Below are 25,694 nucleotides of genomic sequence, written 5' to 3'. Positions count from 1 at the left end.
GCAACTTTTTGAAGTCGGATCGATGATTCCCTTCTAGGACAAAATTTGTCACTCCAACAAGATGGGGACGAAAGAACCACTAGAAAAGTGAAGCTAAGTGGGTTTGGACTTCTCTAACTCATTTAAGCAAATATGTATGTGGCTTTTACACATGCTCTCTTGAAATGGAAAGGGGAAAGAATCTAGGTGGAAAAGGGTGAGAAAATAAATAAATAAATAAGAAAAAGAAAAAGAGTACTATATGGAGGAGGATAAATATATTTTCCAAGGAATATTCTATACATTTGATCATGATCATCATGAACTCCAAATTGACCACAATATTGATGCACAAAGCCAGGTACATACAAATATGATCATTAGATTGTGATCAGTTATCATATTCATAGACTACGACTAGTAACATTAATCTCCTATAATCTGATATCATTGTGTTATAGAATTAAAAGGTCGAAAAGGAAAGAGATTGACATAATTAACGTAATGTGATATTGATCGAGACTAAACAGATATTAATATCTTCCAAACAAGATATTTTTCTTCTACATGGATTTATTAGTGGGGGATGTAAAAGTATGATGAGATTAAAATTCTGAATTTTTTTTATTATTATTATTTTTTTTTCCTTTGGTGATGAGCTTTCCATGTGCATGACATTAAGGGATAAGAGTGACTGCTAGGTAGAGGGAAAGAAGGAGAGGTGGGATTTTATTTGAAAGAGAGGTAGCAAAGTAGAAAGAAAGTTGAGGGAAATGTGTCACATTGGAATCCCATATAACATGTGGGAGTGACATGGATGCGCGAATGATTGAACAAGACAAGTTGCAATTGTGGTGGTCCCCCTAATCCTAATGGCTGCTTCAAGAAGAAGAAGAAGAAGAAGAAGCAGAAGAAGAGAGAGCTAGAAAGATAGATAGATAGAATTTAGAAATTCTTTTGTGTGTGTGTGTACATGTGTGGAAAAAGTAGTACTGATAATGAGCAGTTTCCATCTCGAAATTCCTTGATACATTGTGAGTGTGTCTCTGCAAAAAAAACCTTCCCCTTAATGGCTCTGACGAATCGTCGTCTTTCTTGTCCACACTCTCTCTCAGGCCTGCATGTCTTGCCCTTTTCATCTACGTAATAAAGTGTCACCAAAAAAATAAAGGAACTAATTCCTTGATCATCATCATCTTTTCCCAGCTTAATATCCAAATTAATTGCTTGGTTTTTGTTGTTTTTTGGAGTACAAGTCAATTTGTTTAGCCGCCACATGTTGATTTACAGCCAAATTAGCGAACGCACATTTATTGTTGCCCACGCATTATTAATGAAAGTTGTACCTTAAAAGACTTGGAAATCCCTTCTCTCGATCATTTTGCATGATATTGCAGACTTCAACTTCGCTTGTGGTTCTTTTTCATGGAGCTTTCATTCAAATAGACATTTGATAATTGTTTTATACCCTACGCAACTTATTTGAAATTGGGATCCAATATTTTCTCAACATTAAAATTCGGTACTAAAATTGGGTTTCGAAAGGGCTTGATTTTCACTAAATATTTGTCTATTTCATGCCATCAATGTCTTGAACGAGCCAAGAATAATTTAGAAAGCAGTATTGTGCTTCATAAAAGGTTTGACCCTTTAAAACGGCCAATATTAGTGAAAATTAACGGTCCATTAATTTGGTCATATATAATATATAGTTTAATTTTTTGAAAAATAAATAAACTACAATAAAAAAAGAGGCCAAACGTCCATATATATATATATATATATGGACTGTATCTTTGTCTACACGCTATTAAATAGCCAATTTGCATGCAACACCAATTAAAGAAAATGAATGATGTAGCATTTTCATCAAGACGTGACACTCTTCAATTCTTGCAAGTAAAAAAAGTTGGAAAAAGTACCAAAAATAAAATGATTAAATAGCCAACGCCATGTTGATCGAGCTGATAGATATACATATCATCCTAAACTAATGATAAATGGTCCAGCAGAAGAAAGGTAGAATAACTCAATCAAGACGGTTACTATAATAAATCTTTCTAATAGGACCACCCCCACCCCGAATAAATAATGGCAGTAAAATCCATCAAAACAGATGGTCCAAATTTATGAGCATAAGCAATTTGAGCACCATACATATGTATACACATATGTAAGCTATTCGCTGCGTGGGGTGGTGACATGTAATGTCCTCATGGCTATCACGTGCTATCTGGACCATTTTATATATGTCTAATTAAATTCTCAGCGGTGGTTGATCAGTGTCATGCTACAACTAGCTATGACTTTCGAACCATACATCAAGCAAAACAACAAAACCAACTAAATCTATATATATATACAATGGAGATAGAGGATTGACAATTAAAATCGTTATCAAATAAAATAACAGTTTTGCCATTAAACAAGTTTCAGTTTTGCCATTAAACAAGTTTCGTAGTTTTAATCTATCGGGAATATAATTTACATTTTATGTTACACAAATAATGATAGTGATGTAATAAATTCTAAAGATTACTATTTGTCTAATTAGGAATTTATTTTTATGTTAACTCATTAATTGATATATCTTCTTAACTTATTAATTGATATATATCTTCTAACATTTGATATATCATGCACATTTTCATTTTGTGTTGGAAATGTTTTTCCATTAGAACAACTATATAAAATTAGATCTTAGTTGATGTAGTCGGGTGCAACCATTCATTCTATAAATTACAACTTTGCTTGTTTTTTCGAATTTATTTTTTTAAATTAAATTTTACTAGATAATGAATCGAATTTACAAATTTATAACTTTAATGGAATGAAAAATTTTAGGATTTACATTTAGGATCCAATATAGGTCCACCTTTATATTTGATAATGAACCTGAATTAATTAATCGTTAAGTTCAATGTTTTGTGAATAAATACCCAAAAAGATTATTATTATTATTATTTATTTTTCTTTTGAAGAAACCCAAAATGAATTGAATATAAATAAAATATTTAATTTGGTTGGTGGATATGGTAGAGACAGAAAAGAAAAAGATAATACTTATCGCATTAAGGATATAAAAGCACTAATATCTTCAATAATATGGATTCGAATAAGCTTAGTTAATAATTAATTTGCTTATTTTTTGGCTAAAAAAATAAAAATTTGCTTTTGATGAAGTGATGAGTAGACGATTTTGTTGATTAGAAAAACATAATAAGAAAGAAAGGAGGAGTCGTCGGCAGGCAAAACTGCAAAAGGGAATTAAGGGGCCTATTAAGGAAGAGAATTATAGGTGGGTGGATGTTGATATGCTAAGGCAATAATTAGTAGGCCACACTTACTGGTCCTGAAAGAGATTTTGCAAGTTAAACCCTCAGATGTTGATAGTGTCTTTCTCTTTCTCTCTCTCTTTCATTCTTTTATTCAGAATGGCTGATATGAAGATTCGGTTTGTATGTGATTCATCAATTTTTCATACGGTCGGAATAAAACCTACCAACAAATCTTTAAAACTCTTAACTAACCCCTCTCTCTCCATTGCATCAATCTTGTCATTTTCCATATCCCCCATGCATTCTTGCACATTTTTATTATTATTTCCTCTCTTTCTTCCAGTATCTTCGTACAGTACACATACACTAACAAATATATCTTTATAATAACTAATAAGTTTCCATACTCATACCAGCTTAGGGAAATTTGTTATTAATCTGTATTTGATCTTTTACGATATTCATCTTCATATTGGTGGTGTTTAGTGGAAATAATCCATACCCAACCATACAAAGAAAATTAGCCAGCACAAAGTGAAATTGAATAAGCAGCTAGCTAGGAGTATTCTTACAAATAAAAAAGAGACTATATCATCTTGAGCCAAAGATAAACGAAAATTGTACGATGACGTTTCAGTAGAGAATAAAAAAGAAAGAGTGATGTTGGTTTTACCCTCCATTCTTGAAGAAGTACTTTGAATCTCTTTTGGCGGCGATTTAGATCACGTTTATATATATTCGGACCGTTGGTTTTACCCTCCATTCTCGAAAAACTACTTTGAATCTCTTTTGGCGGCGATTATGATTAATTTCTCATGTCAACTTGATGAGCTTCAATCTATAAGTATGTGTGGGCGGCTTGATTATATACTCATACTATTACTTCAATTAATTTTTTATTAATATTCTTTCATATGTGTTGGGTAGTGCATTTTAGTATTTAGTTTTTCACTTTTACTAATAATTGCTTCATAAAAGGAGTGGTGGAATGATGATAAAAATACTAATAATGATAATAATGAAATGTTTAGTTATACATACACTAAAAAAAAACCTAAAAAAAAAAGTTATTTATTTTATTTTCATATTTTAATTGATGCATGTACTTTTTTTATTTTTATTATTTTTTTAATCTTATAGCATTTATTTGGAAAAACACGAATTTCGGTGCTTTTCTTAAATATATAAACATATATATATATATATATATATATATATATATATATATATTTTTTCATATACTTCTTTTATGCTGTATCTATTTTATAGATGCATATATATGTGGGAATTTATTATCCGGGAGGAAAGAAGGAATTTCTCTACCGAGTTCTAAGACTATGGATTATGTTGATAATTATCTAGTAACTGCAACGTTCTCCGTTCGAAAAGATAAAATAAAAATAAAACACCACTATTATTCCCCATTTAATTTCCCAAGCTTTTAATACTTCTTTTTCCCCCTGCCGAATCCGGTAAAGCAATATTGTTATAGTATATAACGAAAAAGGGATATAAGAACTATTATAATTTATAACTTGTTGTATAATAAAAAATGTATCAATTTTTCTTTTTATAAAGTAAACGATGTACTAAGAAACTTATCGAATGTCCAATTCATTTAAATTATCAATAATGATCAATCAAGGATATGAATACGACATTGTATATTTCACCCATAAAATGGTTCATAAATATATAGACCCCATCCAAGCACATTGACAGTAGGGATCAAGTTGTGGTGGAGACTCCACGAAGTCTAGAGAAAATTATAATGGTGGTCCGCGTAGTTGATGAGGATAAGAAAAAGGCCAAGATTGATAGGGCAATCTTGAGGATATATAACAAAATTATGAAAAATTCAAATTAAATCATCTAAAATATTTAAAAGGTAATCACTTGAACATATAGAATATACCCAGATGAGGGCCATATTCATCTTCATGGGACCTTTAAATGGAATAAAGGATTTTTCTTTTCTTTTTCTTTTTGAATCGCTTTTTACTTTCTGTTTTTTTCTCCTCCCAAAAATATGATATATTTTGATGGTCCCTATCCTGGTCTAAGCCCAGTTGAATATGATATATGTGTGTATGTATGTATATATGTATGTATGAATGAATTTCTATATAAAATATCTAAATATTATTCCAACGCACAATTACATATTTATATATATATATATATATGTGTGTGTGTGATTAATACAAGTCTACTCTAATCATTGGAACAACATGGTGTTTTAGTCTATTTTCAAGCATCGCAATTAAATCCCACTAAAATACAAATTCAAGTTGATGGAATGGAAACGTACATCATATTTTTCTATATACACAAATCTCTCAAATCCAAAATGTAAAAAAAATTTAGTTTACACTACACCACCGCCTACTAATTAAAACCCCCCACCCTTCTATTAATAAAAGCTCCTAACTAATAAAAAAGGTCCTAACTAATAAACAAAATATATAAACAATGTACAAGCTGAAAAAGAAAGGATTTAAACTCAAATTTCTTTTGGCATCCTAGCTAGCTAGCTACAATTCCCATTCTTTTTTCTGGCCCCACCAAAAAATATATATATTATTTTCTTTTTTTCTTTTTTTGTCGTCTACTCGACGACCTGGGGATCAGGAACCTCTTTGTTGGTGGAAAATTAGAGTGTGAAAGGCACTGCATGCAGAGTCCATTCTGGTTTTTCTTTCCTTTTTTTTTTTTTTTTTTCCCCCTTAATTTCTTAAGGGGAATGGGAAAAAAAATTAATAATAATAAGGGCTATAATGATATTTTTAAAAAAAGTATGATTTAAAATAATAACTCGAAAATCATGATGATGGTGATTGTGGTGCACGAGTGAAGGGGATGAAAGGCTTGGCGTCAGGTTTTCCAGCTCTGCTTAATGTCTTGGGCAATCCTTCTCGCATCAAGAAATGCACCGAGCAAACCCCGTTGAGTGAAACCCACTGCATACAATCCACTCTCCCCTTTCCATCCATTAGGGAATGGTTTCCGAGGCATTCCATCTTTTTCACTAAACATTTTCGTCTCCTGCATACAACAATTAATTAAGTTCATCACCATTAACATATATATATATATATATATATATATATATATTTATAATATTGATTTTCAAAGACGTTTTCTTTGTTATACTTTGTAATTAAAACAATAAATTGCTTTCAAAAAACTATACCTTTAACCATGACACAACGTTGCTTTTATACCCAGTTGCTAGAATGATAGCATCGAAATTCTCTACTTTCCCATCGATAAACTCCACAGCGTGTTGTGTTAGTCGCTTTATAGCTTTGAAAACCTGCATATAAATATATTTTCTTATTCATCCAAAAAAAAAAAAAAAATTGATTTTTTTCATATATATATATATATATAAATTGAGTGAGTGGCTTAATATGACAATACCTTGATGTCCCCGGTTTTGATCTTAGCTAGAGTGCCAACATCCAGGACGGGGGTTTTGCCAGAGATGCTTTTGAGCTCAAGAGGACCAAGCTGTGGGCGACTCAGTCCAAACTTAGCAGTGTCCCCTAGAATGAAACGTGATACCAGCAGCAAAAATTGATCCACCACTCTGATTGGAAACCATTTTAGCAAACACATGGACAATCCAAATGTTGATCTTCCTAGCATTTCTTGCGGCAATACGTGAACCTGAATCCAACCAATTAATATTAATCACAATTATAACTTAATTAATTAAATGGGTTTCAAATTTTAAAATATAGTATATATATATATATATATTATATGATCAGCATGAGGTCACTGATCCATATCAGTCCCTCACGCTCATGATTCTTGACACACTGTTTTGGCAGATTCGGGGGGAGAAAAAAAGATTATATGCAGTTGAGAAGCATGCATATATACCGTATATGGGCATAAGATTTTGCGATGCTGACTAATGTTGCGCATGCAAACGAATTCCAATAAAGCAAGCTAGACACCTTTACTTGGTGATCTGTTCCCTAGCAGCTACACTACTATAATCTACAAGATTTTTTCCCATAAAATATCACAACAAAACCATATAAACAATTAAAACTACTATACACCTATATATATATATATTATATTATATGACGAAATTATACCTTACAAATGGTGCTAGCTATATGTGCAATCGGAATATAAAGAAAATGAAAGATGTAATCTATGATTTGAAAAAAAAAGAAAAGAAAGTGAAACTTGTATATAGTTACTTTCTTTGATCTCAAGTATTTGAATTAGAAAGGAAAATGGAGAGAAGGAGAATACATAAAAGGGTTTTTTAAGTTATGAGAAAAAAATAATCCTCACCGAATCTCTCACAACCAGAGAAGGACTAGCATTATAGTTGCAGAGATCCAAGCAGACTTCCATGCCTGAATTCCCACATCCAACTACCAAAACACGTTTACCTCTGAACATCTCACCGCTCTTGTAGGAGCTAGTGTGGATAACAGGGCCACAGAAATCATCAATCCCTTCAATCTCAGGCAAAACCTCCTCTGCATTCTCACCGGTGGCGACAATCAGCCATTGGCTAACGTACTCTGTCTCCTCCATTTTCAATCCCAAAGTCTTAACCCTCCAACACCCACATCGCTGATCAAACTGTGCACTCACCACGGTCTTGTTGAAGACAGGTTCCAAACCGAAATGTTCGGTGTAATCCTCCAAATAGGCAACGAATTGCTGTTTAGTTGGATAGGTTGGGAAATTTGCAGGGAATTGCATCAAAGGGAGCACACAGAATTGTTTTGGAAGATGGAGTCGGAGACGATCATAAGTCTTGTGCTGCCACAATGAGGCTATGCAATTAGCCCTTTCAAGGATCAAGCTTGGAACTCCATTTTCTTTGAGACAAGCAGCGGCAGCTAAACCAGAAGGGCCAGCCCCAACTATTACAGGTCCATCAACCCATATTCTCCTTGATGATTGTACTACCATTTTTGCCTCAATAGGATCATGGATTTTTTTGCCTTCCACTTCTTTTAAATAGTCCATGAACAGCAACCAAAAGTTGAAAAAAAAAAAAAAAAAAAAAAAGCGAATACAAAAAATAATAAAACCAAATTTACTATTTGTTCAGTGCTTTATCTTCAAGTCATGCAAAAGAAGAAGATAACAAGGAGAAAGAGAAAGATAATCCCTTTTTGGCATGAAATAAAACTCTTATCTATCTCTCACAAATTAATTGGGATTTAGAGATTAGACTGAGATAATATGAGACACAAAGAGCTTTTATCTTATCCAAAAAATAAAAAAAAAAAAATAGGGAGATTTTGGAGATTATATTGAATTTTTCCTGGATTTATGGAAATTTGGGATTGAGGAGGACCTTATCCAATATGTGCAATGAGGGTTTTGTTCAACGAAGTAGGAGGAGTGGAGCGACAAATTTGGAGGCAGAACAAAGACCAATAATGCTAACAAAGCAAGAGCGGAAAATAGAGAGACTGGAATTGAAGTATAAGCACTATTGAGATTCAGTCTATATATATATATACACACACACACACACACACACATATGCAAGAGGCTCAGTTGTGAAGATTGTAATTTAGTGGGACATCTCTATATGTTAGTAATATATAACTACCGTTAACCAACAACCTCTTCTTTTATCCTTCACAGAGAGAGAGAGAGAGAGAGAGAGAGAGAACAAGGACAAGCCGCTAGTGTTAGCCAGAATTTTCTAATGATGGCGGTACTCAAAACCAAAACACCAGGCAGATGGTGGTGATCAACTAAGAGAGGATTTTTTTTTCTTTTCTTTTCCAGTGTGTAGTTTCTAGCTAGGATTTCTTTTGAGTCCCACTTCGTATGTTGGATGGAGAATCTCTTGAGGGAAAATTGTCATTGCAGCTAGATTGTCATTTGACAGTTCCGAACCGTCTGATTTGAAGGCTTTTCATTGATGGACAAATACATGATGTGCCCTTTTAGCATCCTACTACTATACTCTAGTCTTAGATATTAGAACATTTCCAATAATTCTGTTTATTGGAATTTATGTGCTAAAGGATATGGAAGATGTTAAAACTTTGATGGTATAATGTTTATTAATAGACAACATCTATTTAAATTTTTTAGAAAAAAAAAAAGTGAATTGATGGGAAAAATGAAGAGAAAAAGTTAATTTATAATTCATATTGTCTAAGAGATCCTCTGTTTATAAAAGATTTGCTAGATAGATTTTATTTTTTGTTTTTGTGGCCATTTTGTTTTTGTAGATCTCTTTTATAACATCATTAAAAAAAATATATGATATAGCTAAAAAAAAATTTAGATAGACAAAATTAATAAACATTGCATTAAAGATGATCTTAGAATGGATGGTAATAGAGAAGCAAACCACCAGGACTTTTTTTTTTTTTTTTTTTGAAAAAAATAAAATGAAAGGGCTGGCCCACTTAATAACATAGTTAAACCATCAATCTCCTTACGCTATAAAATGATCAATATCACTTTGTCTTATACTATTTGACAGTTTCTTCTCCATTGGAACCAAATATATATGATTCTTATTACGGTTTGCAAGAATTTTTGAGATTGTTTCTAGCTACATGTGCTTAGATTTTAGAATTTCCCAACCATTTACGAATTCTGAAAGCGTTAATTTGGGGAATTTAGTGGGAAGGTAAATGAGAATGAAAGTAGGCTATTTCGAGTGTATAGTTCAAATAGCCTTGTCACAGTGTCCACTAAGGTGTGGTTTGGAGGCAGAGTGGCAGCCAAGTAGCCCCTCCGAAAGGCCCCATGAATTTGGAGAATCTTCTTTTTTGTTCTTTCATTTCGGACATAAACCAAACATGTAGCGATAGAATCTTTGCTAGTCACCAAGAATCTTTCCTCTTCACCACCCATCGTTAATTCGTACCAACCAAATGGTATTTGCCGATTCCACTTTACTTTTTAGTAACATACAATCTATGCATTTTTACGACAAATATATGGGAATTCCGCTACTGATTATAAATGTTTTGTAAAAATCTAACCAGCTTGCTCTGAGGAATTATATTAATTAGCAATTGTAGATATCCTAGCAAGAAATTCAATGAGATATATATATATATATAGAGGAAAATTCAATGTAATATAAATATATATGGTTGGGGAAGTTAAGAGGCATATATATAATATATTTATAGAAATTCATGGTGATGACCATTTGACCAGATGATTGATCTTAAATATCCGATTGGATACCCGGAGAAGGGAATGTTTCGCAGTCAACTTAATAAAAAAAAGTAATTTAAAAAAAAAAAAAAAGGTGCAATGAATTGTCATAGTTAATTACCATAGACGCAGCATGTTACTTCTGAGAGATTTTAGACCATTGTTTGTGGCCACTCTCATAATTGAGTCTGACACAGTATCGTAGAGTAGCAGGAGCAGAGACATTTCTCTATTCATTCGCCGAGTAAAATGACACATTTGTCTAGCTATGTCTCAATTTTGAGCCGTTTCCATTTTCCCACGCAACCCCATTTTCAGTAACATTTGTTTGACAAATAGTATTGCCTTTTTCCTTAATTTTGATTTTCTTTGGATGTACCTTCAATTGATATATATATATACACACATATATACTTAAACTGACAAGATAATATACTGAGCAGAAATATATATATATATATATATATATAGAAGAGTTTGAACTATTTGGAAGTGTGACCAAGTTTCTAATTAAGGATCAAAAGAATTAAGTAACAATGTACTCGATCATTTACGAATGCACTTAAGGCTAGCTATATACATATGCTTGCTTAGCCATCTAGTTATTAATTACAAATAAAAAGGAAAGAAAAAGAGTGGTTGTGCTTGGGAATCAAAAGTTGTCAATCTTGGTTGGTATAGAGGTGACTGTTATAAGCTAACAACAACATACGGTAGAGTGGGGGTTGATGAAAAGTTCTCTATAATTTTATAAATTCTAAGTGAATTAGTTTATTATTATTATTATTAAAACATGAGGGAGGATTGTGGATTTTCACATAGATAAAGATAGCTAGATAAAGATTTGAACTTGAATGTGTATTTTTAACGATTGCACCACTAAACCGAGGCTATTAGTACTAAAATTATTAGTTTATATAAATATAAATATATAAATTAATGAAAGGGTTATAGGCTCTAATAGCTAAAAATCAAATTTTAATCAGGTGCATTGCCTTCACTTGCTTGGAGTCAACTTTAAAAGTCTGCTTTTAAATATTTAAAACTTTAAAGCGCCACTGAATTTTAATTAAATAATCTCTCATATAACTATATTACCATTGGATTTAATAATAATCATCTTTTTCTTCATTTTATTCCCAATAAGATTTTGTATTGACCGTCACCAATGCCTTGGAAGAAAATGACCTTCTGGGGAAAAAACAAATAATTATTTTGAAACCAACTTCTGGAGGACTTCTTTCTTTTTGTGTGCAATATAAAAATACTACAAGAATGAAAAGGCTATAGCTAGACACCTACTTGAAGAGTACCTGTGCAAAAACATAGCCAATCTTTTCTTTAGCAAAAAGAAAACAAACGAGAAATTTATCTATAATTATATTGGAAATTTCCTAATATAGTAATATGTCAACATTATACCTACAAACTTCCTAAAGAATGTTGACGTGGCCTAGTACTATGCAATTAGACTTCATAATTAATTTCCAAGTCTTTAAATTAAAATATTTTTAATTTTTTAGTAGCGCACTGGTTCTTTCATTGGGATATTTTATAGATATATTGATGGGTCTAATCAATCTTACACTAACAATGATAAAAGCATAAATAGCTATGCATGCAATTGTTCCTTGGATTTACATAAATTAGAACATAGATTACAAAAGCATGCGAATTGGAAAAAATAATAATGAGAATAAGAATATAGCTTTTGCTGGTGTTCTTTAATTTGAAAATAGTTGGATAAAACTTTTTTGCGCCTAGAAAAAAAAGCTTGAATATTACTTGGCTTGCAGTAACAATCAAGTTAGGCAATCAATAAGCATATTTTCATCGGTTTATATAATTCAAGAGATCCTTTTACATAAGTGTGTTAGGCACTCATCGTCTTATCTTTAATTTGTTATTTTTTATATTGTATATTACCAATCATCAGACCTTCTTGTATTTTCTAACAAAATATCAATTACAAACCATATAATTAAATAGTAAGTAAAATAGAGATATTGGAAGATTCGATCTGTGACAAGTATTTCACAAATTCACCATTTATTATTGCTTAAAATGCTGTTTAATATTTAAATATGTCAACTATAATTTTATGTCCTCCGCTTAATTTTTTTTTCTTTTTTAATTTTTACAATCAATAGAGATTTACGATTCTCTAATAAAATAATGGCTGGCTATAAAGTCAATCATATATTGAACTACAAGCTAGTATATGGTAATACAAGGTGGATCTCTTAAGTACTGAATGAAACACAGACAACAAACCGTACTACTACTCTCCTTTATACATGTATATTAGTTATATACAATAAATATACTATTAGACATTCTGAATTTATAATACAAATGACCAATTTCGCCTTGATTCATTTACATTATATCTTGATTGTTTAAATTCAATATATCCTAATAGGATTATGGCTGTATATATAGGAAAAGTTTACACTTTTAGGATTTGATGAAAATTCATTGATATATTCAAAATTTGAAAAATCATCATTTACACATCCGAGGTTTGGATAAATCATCATTCACCTCTGTGGAGTTTATTTTTTTAGTAAATTCATTTATGGAAAGTTCTATTTTACTCCTTAATTTCAAAATAAATATCAAAATTTTATTGTATAAACTTTTGTATAATAATATATATTAAAAATGTAGTTTATTTATCATTTTTAATTAATTGTTTATAATTGTATAAATAAAATTTATAGCAATTGATATTTTTTTATGTATACTATTATAAAGTAAATGACAATATAATGTAATATTTATTTTGACATATAAAGATGAAATAAACTTTTTATAAATTAGTTTTATTAAAAATCAACTCTAGAGTGATAAAAGATAATTATCCAAAATTCCAAAGGATGATTTTTTAAACTTGGAAGGTGTCATTAAATTTGTCAAACTTCAGGGTGGAGATAATATTTTCTATATATATATTTGTACTTATGTGTGTGTGTGTGTGTGTGTGTGTATATGGCATAAAAACCATTGACGGTTAGTAATTACTGGGGGATTAGATGGGATAATGAGTAAGTGCAATTACAATAAATCAAAACAGAAAAACCATTTTATACATGTTAGTGGATGTTTCCTTTTGACTTTTGTTATTGGATACAATATAGTTTATGCATTAATAAATGATTCTTACTTCTTCAAGAACATGAATGTTAACAAAGATGCTACCTAAGCATCAACTCTTCTTTGGAGGATCATATACCATTCTCCTACTTTATTTTCTCCTCCCCTTTCTTTTCTTACTGAAATTCAAACTTAGACAACCAAAATATAGAAATAACAGAACAAAAGTAAAGAAAACAATTAATAACATACAACCGTCATCAGGAAGTATCTAGTTGGGGCATGAAATTACCCCCACAAAAAAAAATAATATTAAACGAAAAGTAAAGCAATAAGTACTGGCAATAAGCTGCAATCCAGTGGATCCTTGTACTTTAGCCTTGAATTAATTGGTGAAGAAATTATTCCTTTGTCTAAGAGGGCGTCTCTAGTCTATACATCAATTATTGACAAATGGAAGAATCAGATTGTGAAGATGCGAAAACCAGGAGCAGCAAAAAATGGGGTTCATGTGCTCCTCCACAAACAACATTAATTAACTCTTTAATTAGGTCGGAATCACATGTTTAAATTGATTTATTAGATTTTATGCATTGTGCTTAACTACATATCTGATTAATATGGATATGTATGCATTGTGCATTTTAATGTCATGCACTGTCATTTTGGTTTGTCTAATCATCTTGGCACATACCCTTTTTTTTTTTTTTTTTTTTCTTTCGTCCGTATTTTTTTAACCTATTTCTGAGTTTCAAATCGTTTTTAGTTGAAAAAGGATGATGATAAAACTCTACCAACTTGTCATTTTCATTTATTTAAAATAAATTATATTTTTTATATTAAGTTCATGAATCCGGTGGTCAATAAACATGTCCTTCCAATTCTTCAATAAAATTCATTTTCTCTGTGCTTATCCAGAAACATATATAACCTGTCGGATGGCGATCGTATGGCTATATCAATCTGCAAAGCCTCCGTGACTCTGTTACATTGTGATGTCGCCCCAGCGAGAAGTGAAGGTGGTGAATTATATAAAATCGACAATTGAAAATCAGTATTAAAAGATGATGAGTATATTCAATCCTCATCTCATGGTTATTTATTCCCCAAAAAAAGAAAAAAAGAAAAAATCTTCATCTTATGGTTATATAGTACTTGCATTTACAAAGTGCTTGTTATAGGTTGGTTGTGGACTAAGCAATGTCCTTTTCTATCAAAAATGGTCAATATTCATCTTCCAAGCTTCAACCAATTGCTTTTCCATCTCAATGAGCCAAGTGGGTTTTATATATTATCTAAATCCATTATCAGTTTACTTGGAAGCTTTTTAATTAGCAATACGGCCCCCATGAAAACTAGGTAAACAAAACGTCTCTTTTAAAAAGGAAAGTTCATTTCCTAAAAGAGCTAGCTTAGATTAGCTCTAACAATTATTTTTCTTTTCCTTCCTATACTCAAATGAAGCCGATTCAAGTTTTTCACAGGGTTTAATGTTCTAGCAAAATTTTTCTATAGCAGGCACCAAATAAGTTCCTTTAGCTGATTCTGCATTTGCTGAAAAATGCTTTATAATTTTATTTCTTATTACTTAATATTTATGTGATTAACAATAATGACATTTTAATCTGATAACATCATATTTATTAATAAACGATAAAATTTATAATCCAAAAGTAGTTTCATATATTGGACCGACCACACCTTGAGCAACACATAAAGTTGATCCTTGATCTTTCGCTTTACTAATTATTATGAAATTGTAATATTTTCCCTCATTAGACTAAAACTGCAATCAGTGTTGGAGAAAAATATAAATCAAATGAAAGTTTACATTACATAAACTTAAATTTTTGGGATCAATCGTATTTCAAAATGGTATCAGAAATTAAAAATCCAAAAAATCTTCAGTTCAAAACTCAACAACTCCATCCAAATTAAAAAAATAAAAATAAGGATTCAGAGAGAAGAAGCGAGATTGCATTTGAACGAGAATATTAGAGAAAAATATAAATCAAAGAAAAATTCACATTGCATAATCTTAAATTTTTGGAATCAGTGATATTTCAACAATCAACACTAAACTGTGCTTAGTGCAGCAGCAACAACTTGTGAAAAAAAAAGAAAAAAAAAAGGGAAATTTCTTACAAAGTGTAGGAAAGACGACTATGGACGCTTTCTCTTTCATTCTAATACATTAATGAAAAGTTTAATTAGTTAGCCAGCAAAATCCATCACCGTGTTTAGTGTCCGCTTTTCAGAGCTCTTAAAAATTAAAAACGGGTTTGGTAAAAGAACTCTCTTATCTATCTATTTCTGCAAGACAAAGTTACTGTTTAGCATAAACATAGGAAGATCCCCATCTGCCCTCTCAATCGTGGAAAGTTTTCAATTATTGGATGCTTCTATAGCCTCATGTGTAGGAAGTTTAATAGTAGGTATTAGATAATATTTAATTAGATAGAGTTTGAGGGAGAAACAGTGTAGAAATGAGTGGTTTTTCCTATTCAAAAGCATATATAATTTTATTTTATTTTTTTTTTAAAAAAGGCTTACGTCATATATCAGTAAGAAGTATAATTCAAATTCAGATATTGATATGAAAATATGTAATTTAAGCGACAGCTATCAAATATAATAAATATTTTTTTGTTGTCAGTTTTGAGACAAGCAATCATTTTGTGGCATCTCTCATTGCTTTTCTCTGTTATTGTTTCCAAATAATAAAGTTTAGCAAGAGATCCTGTTTCTTTTTAGTCTGTACTAAGAGTAACAATGTAATTGATTATGTAAAATTCCACTTTCAAATGAAGGGACAAGCTTTGGGGACAAAGTTATAGTTATGTACAAAGAAGTTACAAATATAAATTGGGATAAAGTAATACAGTACTATAGTACAAAGAAGTTACTGTTCATATAGTACTATCTCTACCTAGACATGGTAAATATATTGACCTTTTTTATTTGTTGTTAACAATTCTAATGTTAAAACTTTTACATGTATCCTCAGAGTATCCATTTAAATTAAAGCAAAGGGAAATCAAAGTGTGATTTTAAATTAACATATTTATTCTGCACGTGCAGTGCACGAACTTAAAACTAATTTACTAGTGAACGAAAAAGTTTAAATATTGCATTACTTGTCTCCTCTTTCAATAAAAAAATGAATAAAAAGTTAGAGAAAAATTAAGAAAAACAAAAAGAAACATGAGAACCTTCGCGTGGGCATCCATGTCTTCCACTTATCTATGTACTTTTTTAGGAACCCTTAAAAGAAGGTTATTCAACTTGTAAATTTAAATTATAACCAACTGGGAAATCAAAGCTTGATTAGAGAGTCTGTGGGAATGGCACTTTTCTTTTTTGTGATCTAAAGTGTCATTAGTCAAGATCCTTCTACGTAAAACGAGTTTTAAATCATTATTCTAAAACCAATTAACAAAATAAGGCATTTCCTTTAACGTCAAGGATGATGTAATGAAAATTAAAAAGAATTAATTAAAGACTAAACCTGTTACCTTTTTCTTTATAAGAGCCACCTACACAAAATACTAATATTGTAATTAACTCTATCTAAGTACATTCTTAATAGAAGAATCTGAATAATAATTGGTTGAGAAGCTTAATCTCATCTTTACCTAACCAAAAAATTAGAGATACATCTATTCAGGGCATGCCATTAATTAAGCAATATATGCAAATAAAGCAATAAATGCAAAATTTATAAAGAGGAAAAGCAAAGAATGAAATTATTATTAATTGATTCAGACTGGTTTATATATATGTAATGAAAATCAAAACAGGCTTTTGTATTGCGGGAGACAATGGTGTCGTTCAAAAGGTAAGGAAGGAAGATTAGAGGGTCCTAACAAAGGAAATAAAGAGCCATTATTATTAAAAATGAGAGGGGGAAAAAAAAAAAAAAAAAAGGAGGGAGTTTGTTAGATTAGATGCAGCTTAATTAAGAGCGTATGAGTAATAATTTGAAAGAAAAAAAAATGTTAGTAGGGACTCCAATGAAATGATAATAATGGAATTGGAGCTTCTCCTTAATAGATAACAGCAGAAAATTGCCTTCCATCTGCTTCATTAGATTCTTAGAATGGACCCCTATGACAGTATATAGCAGTACAGCTATAGATAGGCTTTCCAACTAGCACTTAGGTTTCTGTTTTATATGTAGCCATCTACTCAACTATTTACACTTTTTTTCTTTTTTCTTTTTTTCCTTTTTTTGGAAAAACAAAGCAAAAATTACAATCAAGAAAAGGAGGACGAAATTTTTTTTTTTTCTTAAAAAAAGAAAAAAAAAAGAAGGAAAGAGCAAAAGAAGCACTGCTTCTAGGGTATCCAATTTTCTAATTAGTTTCGTTGGGCTTGTTTTCTGCATTAATATGGTGCAAGAAGCAATACGTATATGCCCGTGTTGTGTATATAAGCTAGAAAGAAAAAGTTATGAAAACATTGACCAAATGGAAAACAAAATAGAGAGAAAAAGTAAAATGGTAGACACCAGACCACCAATAGTCGTTGAGCAATGAGCACCCTTCCATAGGTAAGACAGTAACTAATAATTTTAAACAAAAATGACAAAATCCAAATTAACAAGAATAGTTAAAAAAAAAAATGGAGGACCTAATTATTCTCATCAACAAATAAATGCAGAGCGTATCCATAGTGTTTAAGGCCCAAAAACTTTTAACAGAACGATCTGTGTTAAAGGCTCGAACTTTGCAAGTTCTGTCACAAAGGACCAGCCACAGGGGTTCCACAACACACTGCCAAAATCTATTTTGGTGGGCCTTAAGCCCGAAACAGATTACAGCATCGAGAAGGTCACAAGGTCCTCTATTTTCATAAACAGTAATTTTTTTTACAATTCTAAAATAATTTTTTTATAATTTTATTTTTATATATTACTATTTAAATATATAAAAAAATAAAATAATTTAATACAATATTATTTATTTTAGAAATATTTATAATTCATACAGTTTTAAAATTATATATTTTTTTACAAATAAAAATTATTTTTATAATTTTAAAATAACTATATACAATCCCATAAAAATTAATTTTATTTTTTTTTTTTTCGTTTTGAATTAGGATTAATTTTTATTTTTTTATTTTTTTAATGATAAAATATTATTTATTTGAAAAAATTAATCAATTAACAATGGAGGATAATAAAAATTGGAATTGACATGACCATTTCATTTTTCAAGACAATTACTCTTTTAAAGACCAAAAAGTTTTATTATTATTTTACCATCTTATTTTTCAAGACAATTTCATTATCTATTTCTTTTTTATCTTGTATATTTTTTATATTCAATTACATATAAATTATCAATGATTAAAAAAAAAAACATGTTTCATAATATACGGTATTTAATATCTATATATACATAAAATATTCGATAAATAAAAGCTAAATATTTTAATAATATTCAGATGTACACTTCTGAATAATTAAAAAATATTTAGTTTTAAATATTCGCTAAAAGATAAATTCTAAACATCTTAATAATGTTTTGATCGACGCTTCTAAATAATTAAAAAATATTCATTTTTAAACTTTTAAATAAAAAAATAAATTTTAATATACCATAATCAAATATAAGATGTTATTCCGATTTGATGGTTGGTAAGCAATTAAAACAAAAAATCCAAACTAAAGCAATCATCACAATATAAAAAAATAAACAAAAAATTAAATTTATCTTCATATTTTTGAGCTTCCATAATTTGTGAATAATTGTTTTACCTATAATCCTAATTTTTAATAAAATATAAGTTAGATAAATATATATAACTAATTATATGAAAGGAAGAATGAGACAATGGAGTCTACTACATTGTACGTAGAGCGCCCAAGCGGCCAGCTCAGTCAATTCTTTGTATAAAAAAATTATTTAAATAGATTTAGTTAATACATATTATTAATAGTAATATTAAATGGAAATAAAAATATAAATCAATAATAAAATTATATAGAGTATAAATGGTAGTGCAACTAGAACTACTCTTCATACATTAAGGCTGTGTTAATTGTCTTTTGCTATTTTAGTTTTGTTTTTTCAAATTATAAATAAATATAACCACATAATAATAATTTTATATTTTGTAATACGAATAGATCTTCTTTGTTTAACAAAATTTTAAAGTAATCAAAGCATTGATTAACTTTCATGTTTCTCATATCATATCAAGTGAGACGAAAAAAAAAATATATATATATATATACAACTTCGTATTGTATAAAAAAAAAAAAAATTCGTATTGTACACCTTAAATTAGACCTGGCAATTTGGATCATAACACGGCGACACGACTCGAAAACGACACGAAATAAATGGGTTTGGGTTTATTATAAATGGGTTCGATTCATAATCGGATCAACCCGTTTAACACGATTATTAATCGTGTCATTTTCGGGTTGACCTGTTTAACTCGAAATTGACCCGTTACGACCCATTTATTAAACGTGTCAGTTTCAACCCGACACGATTATATACCTATTACAACCCATTTAAATTTAATTTTAAATTAATATTTTATCACTAATATAATATTTAATAACTAAAAAATATTATAAATTAAAAATTTTATAAAAATAATTTTCTATTACTAATTTTTTAAAAATAAAAAATACATCTTTAATAAAACAAAAACATAAAAAAAAAAAAAAATCGGGTTAATAGGTTAATTTTCAGGTTAACGGGTTAATATGTTAGTTTTCGGGTTAATAGGTCAATTTCAGGTTAACGGGTTAATAGGTCAACACGACCCGTTAAAATAATCGTGTTAAACGGGTCGTGTCATGTTGACCTGTTTATAAACAGGTCGGGTTAGTGTTTTAGGTACCTGATACGATTAATAAATGGGTCGTGTTCGGATTAGACATTTTTGACACGATTATTAAACGGGTTGATACGAACACGACCCACCAACCCGAATTGCCAGGTATACCTTAAATATAACCAAGTTAATGTATTATTTATATTTTTCTAAAACATTCTTAAAGGCCCAAGTTACTTATTTTCATCTTAACCTATAAAGTCATAAACATATCATCAAATCTAACCTATATGATTCTGGCGAATAAAAAAGAATCTGACAATACAATTTTGTTAAAAAAAATAATAATAATAATACAAACTCACAGCGCAAAAAGGTCATTGTAAAGAAAGATGAGTATCTATTTAAATACGACTTGCATAGGAAGCAACTAAATAGTGAATACCCATGAAACACTATTCCACATCACACATGAACACGACAAATATCACATGGTATTAAAATAATTAGCTTTTAGTCTTCATCAATATATATATATATATATTTTAGTAGTATTTGAGCCGTCAACGTTGCCTAATGGTACGTGGTTCGTCACTAACCACATCTCATTTTTCTCTTTTTGATGGGTTATCTTTAACCACAATTTCAATCACCAAAAATATTTGTACACATTAATTAAAAATGATGGACAAATTAGCCTATATACATGGTCCGCATTTCCCCACCCAACGAGACAATGACTTTCCTCGGATTGGTAAGGAACAGGTGTCACTCTCTTTTTCCCTGCCCTCTGTCCACTAAAATTAGAGTATATTCTCTCACAATCCCAAAAATTCACGTATAAAATTATAAATATATAAGAAAGAAAGAGCGAGTGAGAGACTGAGAGGGTGCGAGAGGTATATTCTCCAAAATTGGATCTTATCATATCACAGTCCCTTTGGTCCTAACGTTGTAACATAAGCCCATACGATCACATGGTTGGTAGAGCTGCAGATGTTACACATGGTGGGCCCATCTTGGTCATGGGTTCAGTGTCCACCATGATAGTGTGTGCCAGAGTAGCACCATATAGCCGCTCATTAGAGTCTCGTGTGAATGCTTTTAAAGGGGAACAAACGAAAGTGAGGCACTGAGATCGCAACACGTGTTCTTTCCAACTTTGGTAGCCCCCACGTGGTTGCACGAGCCGAGGGTATGGTCCCCACAACAAAAGTGAAAAGACTTAAGAGATTAGAAGAGAAAGAGAGATGCCTTTGTCTCGCTCCCCTCCCCCACACATGAACCGTGGGGTCCATCTTTTTTTTTTTTATGTTTATTTTTTATCCCTTCCTTTCTATTATTGTCAGGTAAAGCGGATCCCACTTCCCCATGCATGTTTCATGGACTTACTCTCACGGAACGACACGCGTCGTGGTAAAGCCCAAATAAAGCTTTGGTTTGGGTTGGGCCCCACGTGATCTATCCCTCACGTTAATCACTCGTCAGCTCCGGAACCTGACCACCCAATTGAAAGGAAGGAAGGAGAGAGAGAGAGAGAGAGTATGATTAGTCAGTTGGTCTTAAACTATGATTGGCCAGCTCGTTTGACTTTCAACTCCATTAAACTTCATCTTATCGCTTAATTATGTTTTTAATTTTCACTTTCATCTGTTATTTGTCCACCACATGGGCCTAGTTCTTCTTTTCAGTAAAAACAAAAATTTGAAAGGCATAGAATACAAATGGGAATGTGATTTTTTTATTAAAGGAAAAGCTCAAAAAACAGTGTGACGCTAATAGTAAAATGTATTGTTTCTAATTATGAAATGTTGAATTTGTCTCAATTGACAAAGTGATTATTTTTTTTGTTCTAGCAAACGTTTGGACTTTCAACTTCTTGTATGGGGGTGTTGTTTGGAGTTGGAATTCTTATGCACCAAAATGATTTCGAATGGGGGACCAAAAGAGATTGTGCTACACATGCAGGTAGGGCAGCAATACAGGGAGGGTTATGGCCTACCATATTTATAGCATCACCTTTGGCAGTTTGGATTTGCTACGCAGCGTAAATTAGAGATTTTCTTTGGGAGTTTTAGGGAAGGTGACCTTATGGAGCTCCAAAGGGTCGTATGCTCACGTGGGATTGAAATGGGTAACCTGGATTTTTGACTTTCACGTTGGACAGTTGGGACTGCCCGCCTGCCTGCGTGGCACTGCACTCGACGTGGCGCTTTCTGGTTGGTAAATAAGAAAGTTACAGTTACAGTGTTTTTTTCCTACATCTTTTGTCATCACCTGAATTAACTGAATTCTATAACTTTGAGATTGACAATTTAAAAGGCCGTTTCACAAAGCGTACAGGGTGAAGCACTACCAGTCTACAAACCTCCACGTGCATCAATTTCATATTATTCTAATAGACTGCAATTATGAATTTTTTGTTTTGTTTTGTAAAAGAGGTGATATAATCATAAAAAAGAGTAAAGCTCATGTCAAAGTTGTCTTCCATATTTATAATATAAAAGTTAACAATTTAGTTCTACATACGTTACTTTAGAAAAAAAAAAATTTAGGATAATAATAATAATAATAATCATAATCCTAATAATTCTATGTGTTTAAACGAATTCAATACAAACAAGCAAAATGTAATGTAAGATGGAACTACTTGTAATAAAATTGGAATTGACTTATATTTTATATATACAACCGTTGTTGTGAGTGTTCATCTTCTTATGGTTGATGAATTCTTCTCACATACCATTTATATATTTATTTATTTATTTACAATAAACAATCTTTCTTTCCCAAAAAAAAAAAAAATGTGAACCATATAGAGCATATAAATTTTGGCCCTGGATATTGAAATGAAATACGCAGTAAAAATATTTAAGTTTAAAGATAGCAGAATTCCAATTTTAACTATATTTATATATTTGGGCCGATTTTCGTAGTATTTTCAATTAAATCCATCTTTTCTTTTCTCTTGCTGAATACTTTTCTTTTTGATGAAACTTGCTGACTACTTTTCGATGAATAAAAATAGATATTCCTTTGATAAAATTTTTCCTTTTTTTTTTTTTTTTTCCCCGACATATATTAAACACATCAGTTTTTTTTTTTCTCTTTTCTTTAATGTTTACAAAATTAAAGAACACTGAAAAAAAAAAAAAGTGAAATAAAAGAAATTAATAGAACAGAGAGAAAGAAAAGATAAATCTTGTGAAGCTAATATCTAAAAGCCACCTCCTAAAAGAGAAAATGGATAAGGCGGTGGAGGACTAGTCTCCACCCCAGCCACCACTTCTGTAAAATAACCTATTTGCCCACTTCCACTACTGCTACTACCATTCCCATATCCCACCATGTTGCTTGCCGGCGGCGAAACTCCCATCCCAAACTCCCTTCCAGTCGCCGTGGATGGCGGGCTAGCAATCCCGGAGCAACCGTAAGGCTCCTGAGCAATCCAAGGCCGATCCACGACCTGTCTCTGGCTCCACCATCCCTGGGCCGGAGCGTCCGGCGACCGCGAAGACCGACAGAAGCTGTCCATTTCCAAACCTGTTTCCGGCGATGATATTACCCCGATTGTTCCGTCCTCGTCTTCTTCAGTCTTCACGGAGTTGGTTCCTGCCATGCCGGACGAATTAGAGGACGACGCAGAGGATATCATTAGCCGCCGCTTCTTCTCGCTTATCTGATTTGTACGGTGCTTATTCTTCATCATCATACGTGGCAGTATATCAGGGTCCTCCACGATTTTATATAGAAAAGCCATCATTTGCTGAGGCCGTCTCTCGGTGGCTTCCAAGCGCTTGTTCATTCCCTCAAGCTCTTCTTCCAAAGTTTTCTGCTCCTGCTTCAACCTGGCAATCTCCATGACTATATCTTCGTCGTCAAGCTCTTCGTGTTTTGGCTGCAAATGCGTATACCGACTGTGCTTTCTCCGCACGATGTTTTTCAACAAATGCTTTTGCCCTCTGAGGAACCACTCGTTCGCAAATTCCCATCTATCCGGGTCGACCTTTCGAAATCCCTGCTCCAAAAAAGAATTAAATTCTCATTTTTAATAAATAATGGTTTTCTTTTCTTTTTTTGGTTTAAAATAAAAACTTACATAGGTGTTGAGCTGGCGAACGAAGCTGGAGAAGTTGTTGTGTTTGAAATAAGCAGGTAACATTCTCTGAGAGAACTCTAAAGGATCGATAACGATGAAGCTGTTGTTTGCTCTTCCCCATGCGATCAGAAAATCCGTCGTTGGATCGTTGACCATCTGATAAGTCTTCATAACGAACGGCGCTACGACGTTGGTTCCCTCCATCCCATACACTCACTAGCTCCCTATCTCAATCTTTTTCTCTCTCTCGCTCTGTTTCTGCCCACAAGACCTGCAAAGCTGCAACTGTCTCTGAGAGATATGGAGGAAAGGCTGAAAGCGTTGAGGGTTAATTGCTATTTTGTGTGGGGAAGTACAGGTTTCGGTTTTCACATCAGGATGTGTACCACCGTAAATATATAACGGACGCATGTATCGTGGCACCCATCTGGATGGCTGTGATATTTCGTCGAGTCACGAGATGGACCCACTTTTCTCCGCTTTTATCATCTTTCGGTACACGTCAGGGTGTGGAGGTGTTAGATATTTTTCCAGGGAAGGAGGGAGAGAGAATCTCCACGCTCCAGGTTGAGAGCGTGGTTTAAATTGCTTTTTTTTACTTTGTTTGGGTCGTGGCCCCCTCGCATGTGGACAAATGTGGCTATACGACACGATGGCGCTATCGATTGGGAGTCACCACTCACTCTTTTTATTTATTTATTTATTTTTCTTTGGGCTAACGGGACTTTCACGCACCCTGGGACGATCAAACTTAATTATTAATTTTTTTTATCAGCTTTTATAATTAAAATTTTCAATTTCGCTTACTTACTTTTTCGTTTTTATTTTCTTTTCTGCATGTGAAACTCAATTATTTGTTTACGAAGTGATAACGTATCACTGCATCACTAAATTTCCATTTTCCTTAATATTGAAAATATAAAAACTCGAATTGAGCTCATCATCTTAAAAAATAATTCTTTTAACAGTTACAAATATATCTCTCTCTCTCTCTCTCCTCTCTCTCTCTCTCTATATATATATATAATATCACACTGTTTTCTTTGTTTTTGGTGCTAAGGTGGCCTTATAACTATTTATTTATTTATTTATTTTTTAATTTAGCCATTTACATTTTGGTTTTATTTTTATTCTTTCGCGTGTAAAAACTCAATTGTAGTTTAGATGCTGTGGATCAAAATATTAATGCATCACTGAATATCTAAAAATTTAATACAATAAATTGTTGTAACTTTCAATAGAAGCGCATTATATCATAT

General features: G+C 31.6%; 2 protein-coding genes across 2 annotated transcripts; both read right to left on the bottom strand.

Moving 5' to 3' along the window:
* Nucleotides 1-5,488: 5,488 nt before the first annotated feature.
* On the bottom strand, nucleotides 5,489-9,248 carry LOC107404318 (indole-3-pyruvate monooxygenase YUCCA2). Its single transcript, XM_016011265.4, is given in 5 exon segments — nucleotides 5,489-6,133; nucleotides 6,135-6,302; nucleotides 6,451-6,573; nucleotides 6,681-6,929; nucleotides 7,578-9,248. Coding segments are annotated over 5 exon segments (1,284 nt in total). The 5' UTR covers nucleotides 8,268-9,248; the 3' UTR covers nucleotides 5,489-6,079.
* A 14,167-nt stretch (nucleotides 9,249-23,415) lies between these two features.
* On the bottom strand, nucleotides 23,416-25,181 carry LOC107431837 (heat stress transcription factor C-1). Its single transcript, XM_016042844.4, has 2 exons — nucleotides 24,436-25,181; nucleotides 23,416-24,354 (listed from the first exon to the last, which is right to left on the bottom strand). The coding sequence occupies exons 1-2, from the start codon at nucleotides 24,637-24,639 to the stop codon at nucleotides 23,554-23,556; spliced, it is 1,005 nt and encodes a 334-aa protein (XP_015898330.3). The 5' UTR covers nucleotides 24,640-25,181; the 3' UTR covers nucleotides 23,416-23,553.
* Nucleotides 25,182-25,694: the final 513 nt, after the last annotated feature.

This window comes from Ziziphus jujuba, chromosome 11 (assembly GCF_031755915.1).
Source record: "Ziziphus jujuba cultivar Dongzao chromosome 11, ASM3175591v1".
NCBI classification, from domain to species: Eukaryota; Viridiplantae; Streptophyta; class Magnoliopsida; order Rosales; family Rhamnaceae; genus Ziziphus; species Ziziphus jujuba.
Note: the sequence above shows the minus strand (reverse complement) of the source record. Positions and strands in the feature narration are given on the sequence as shown.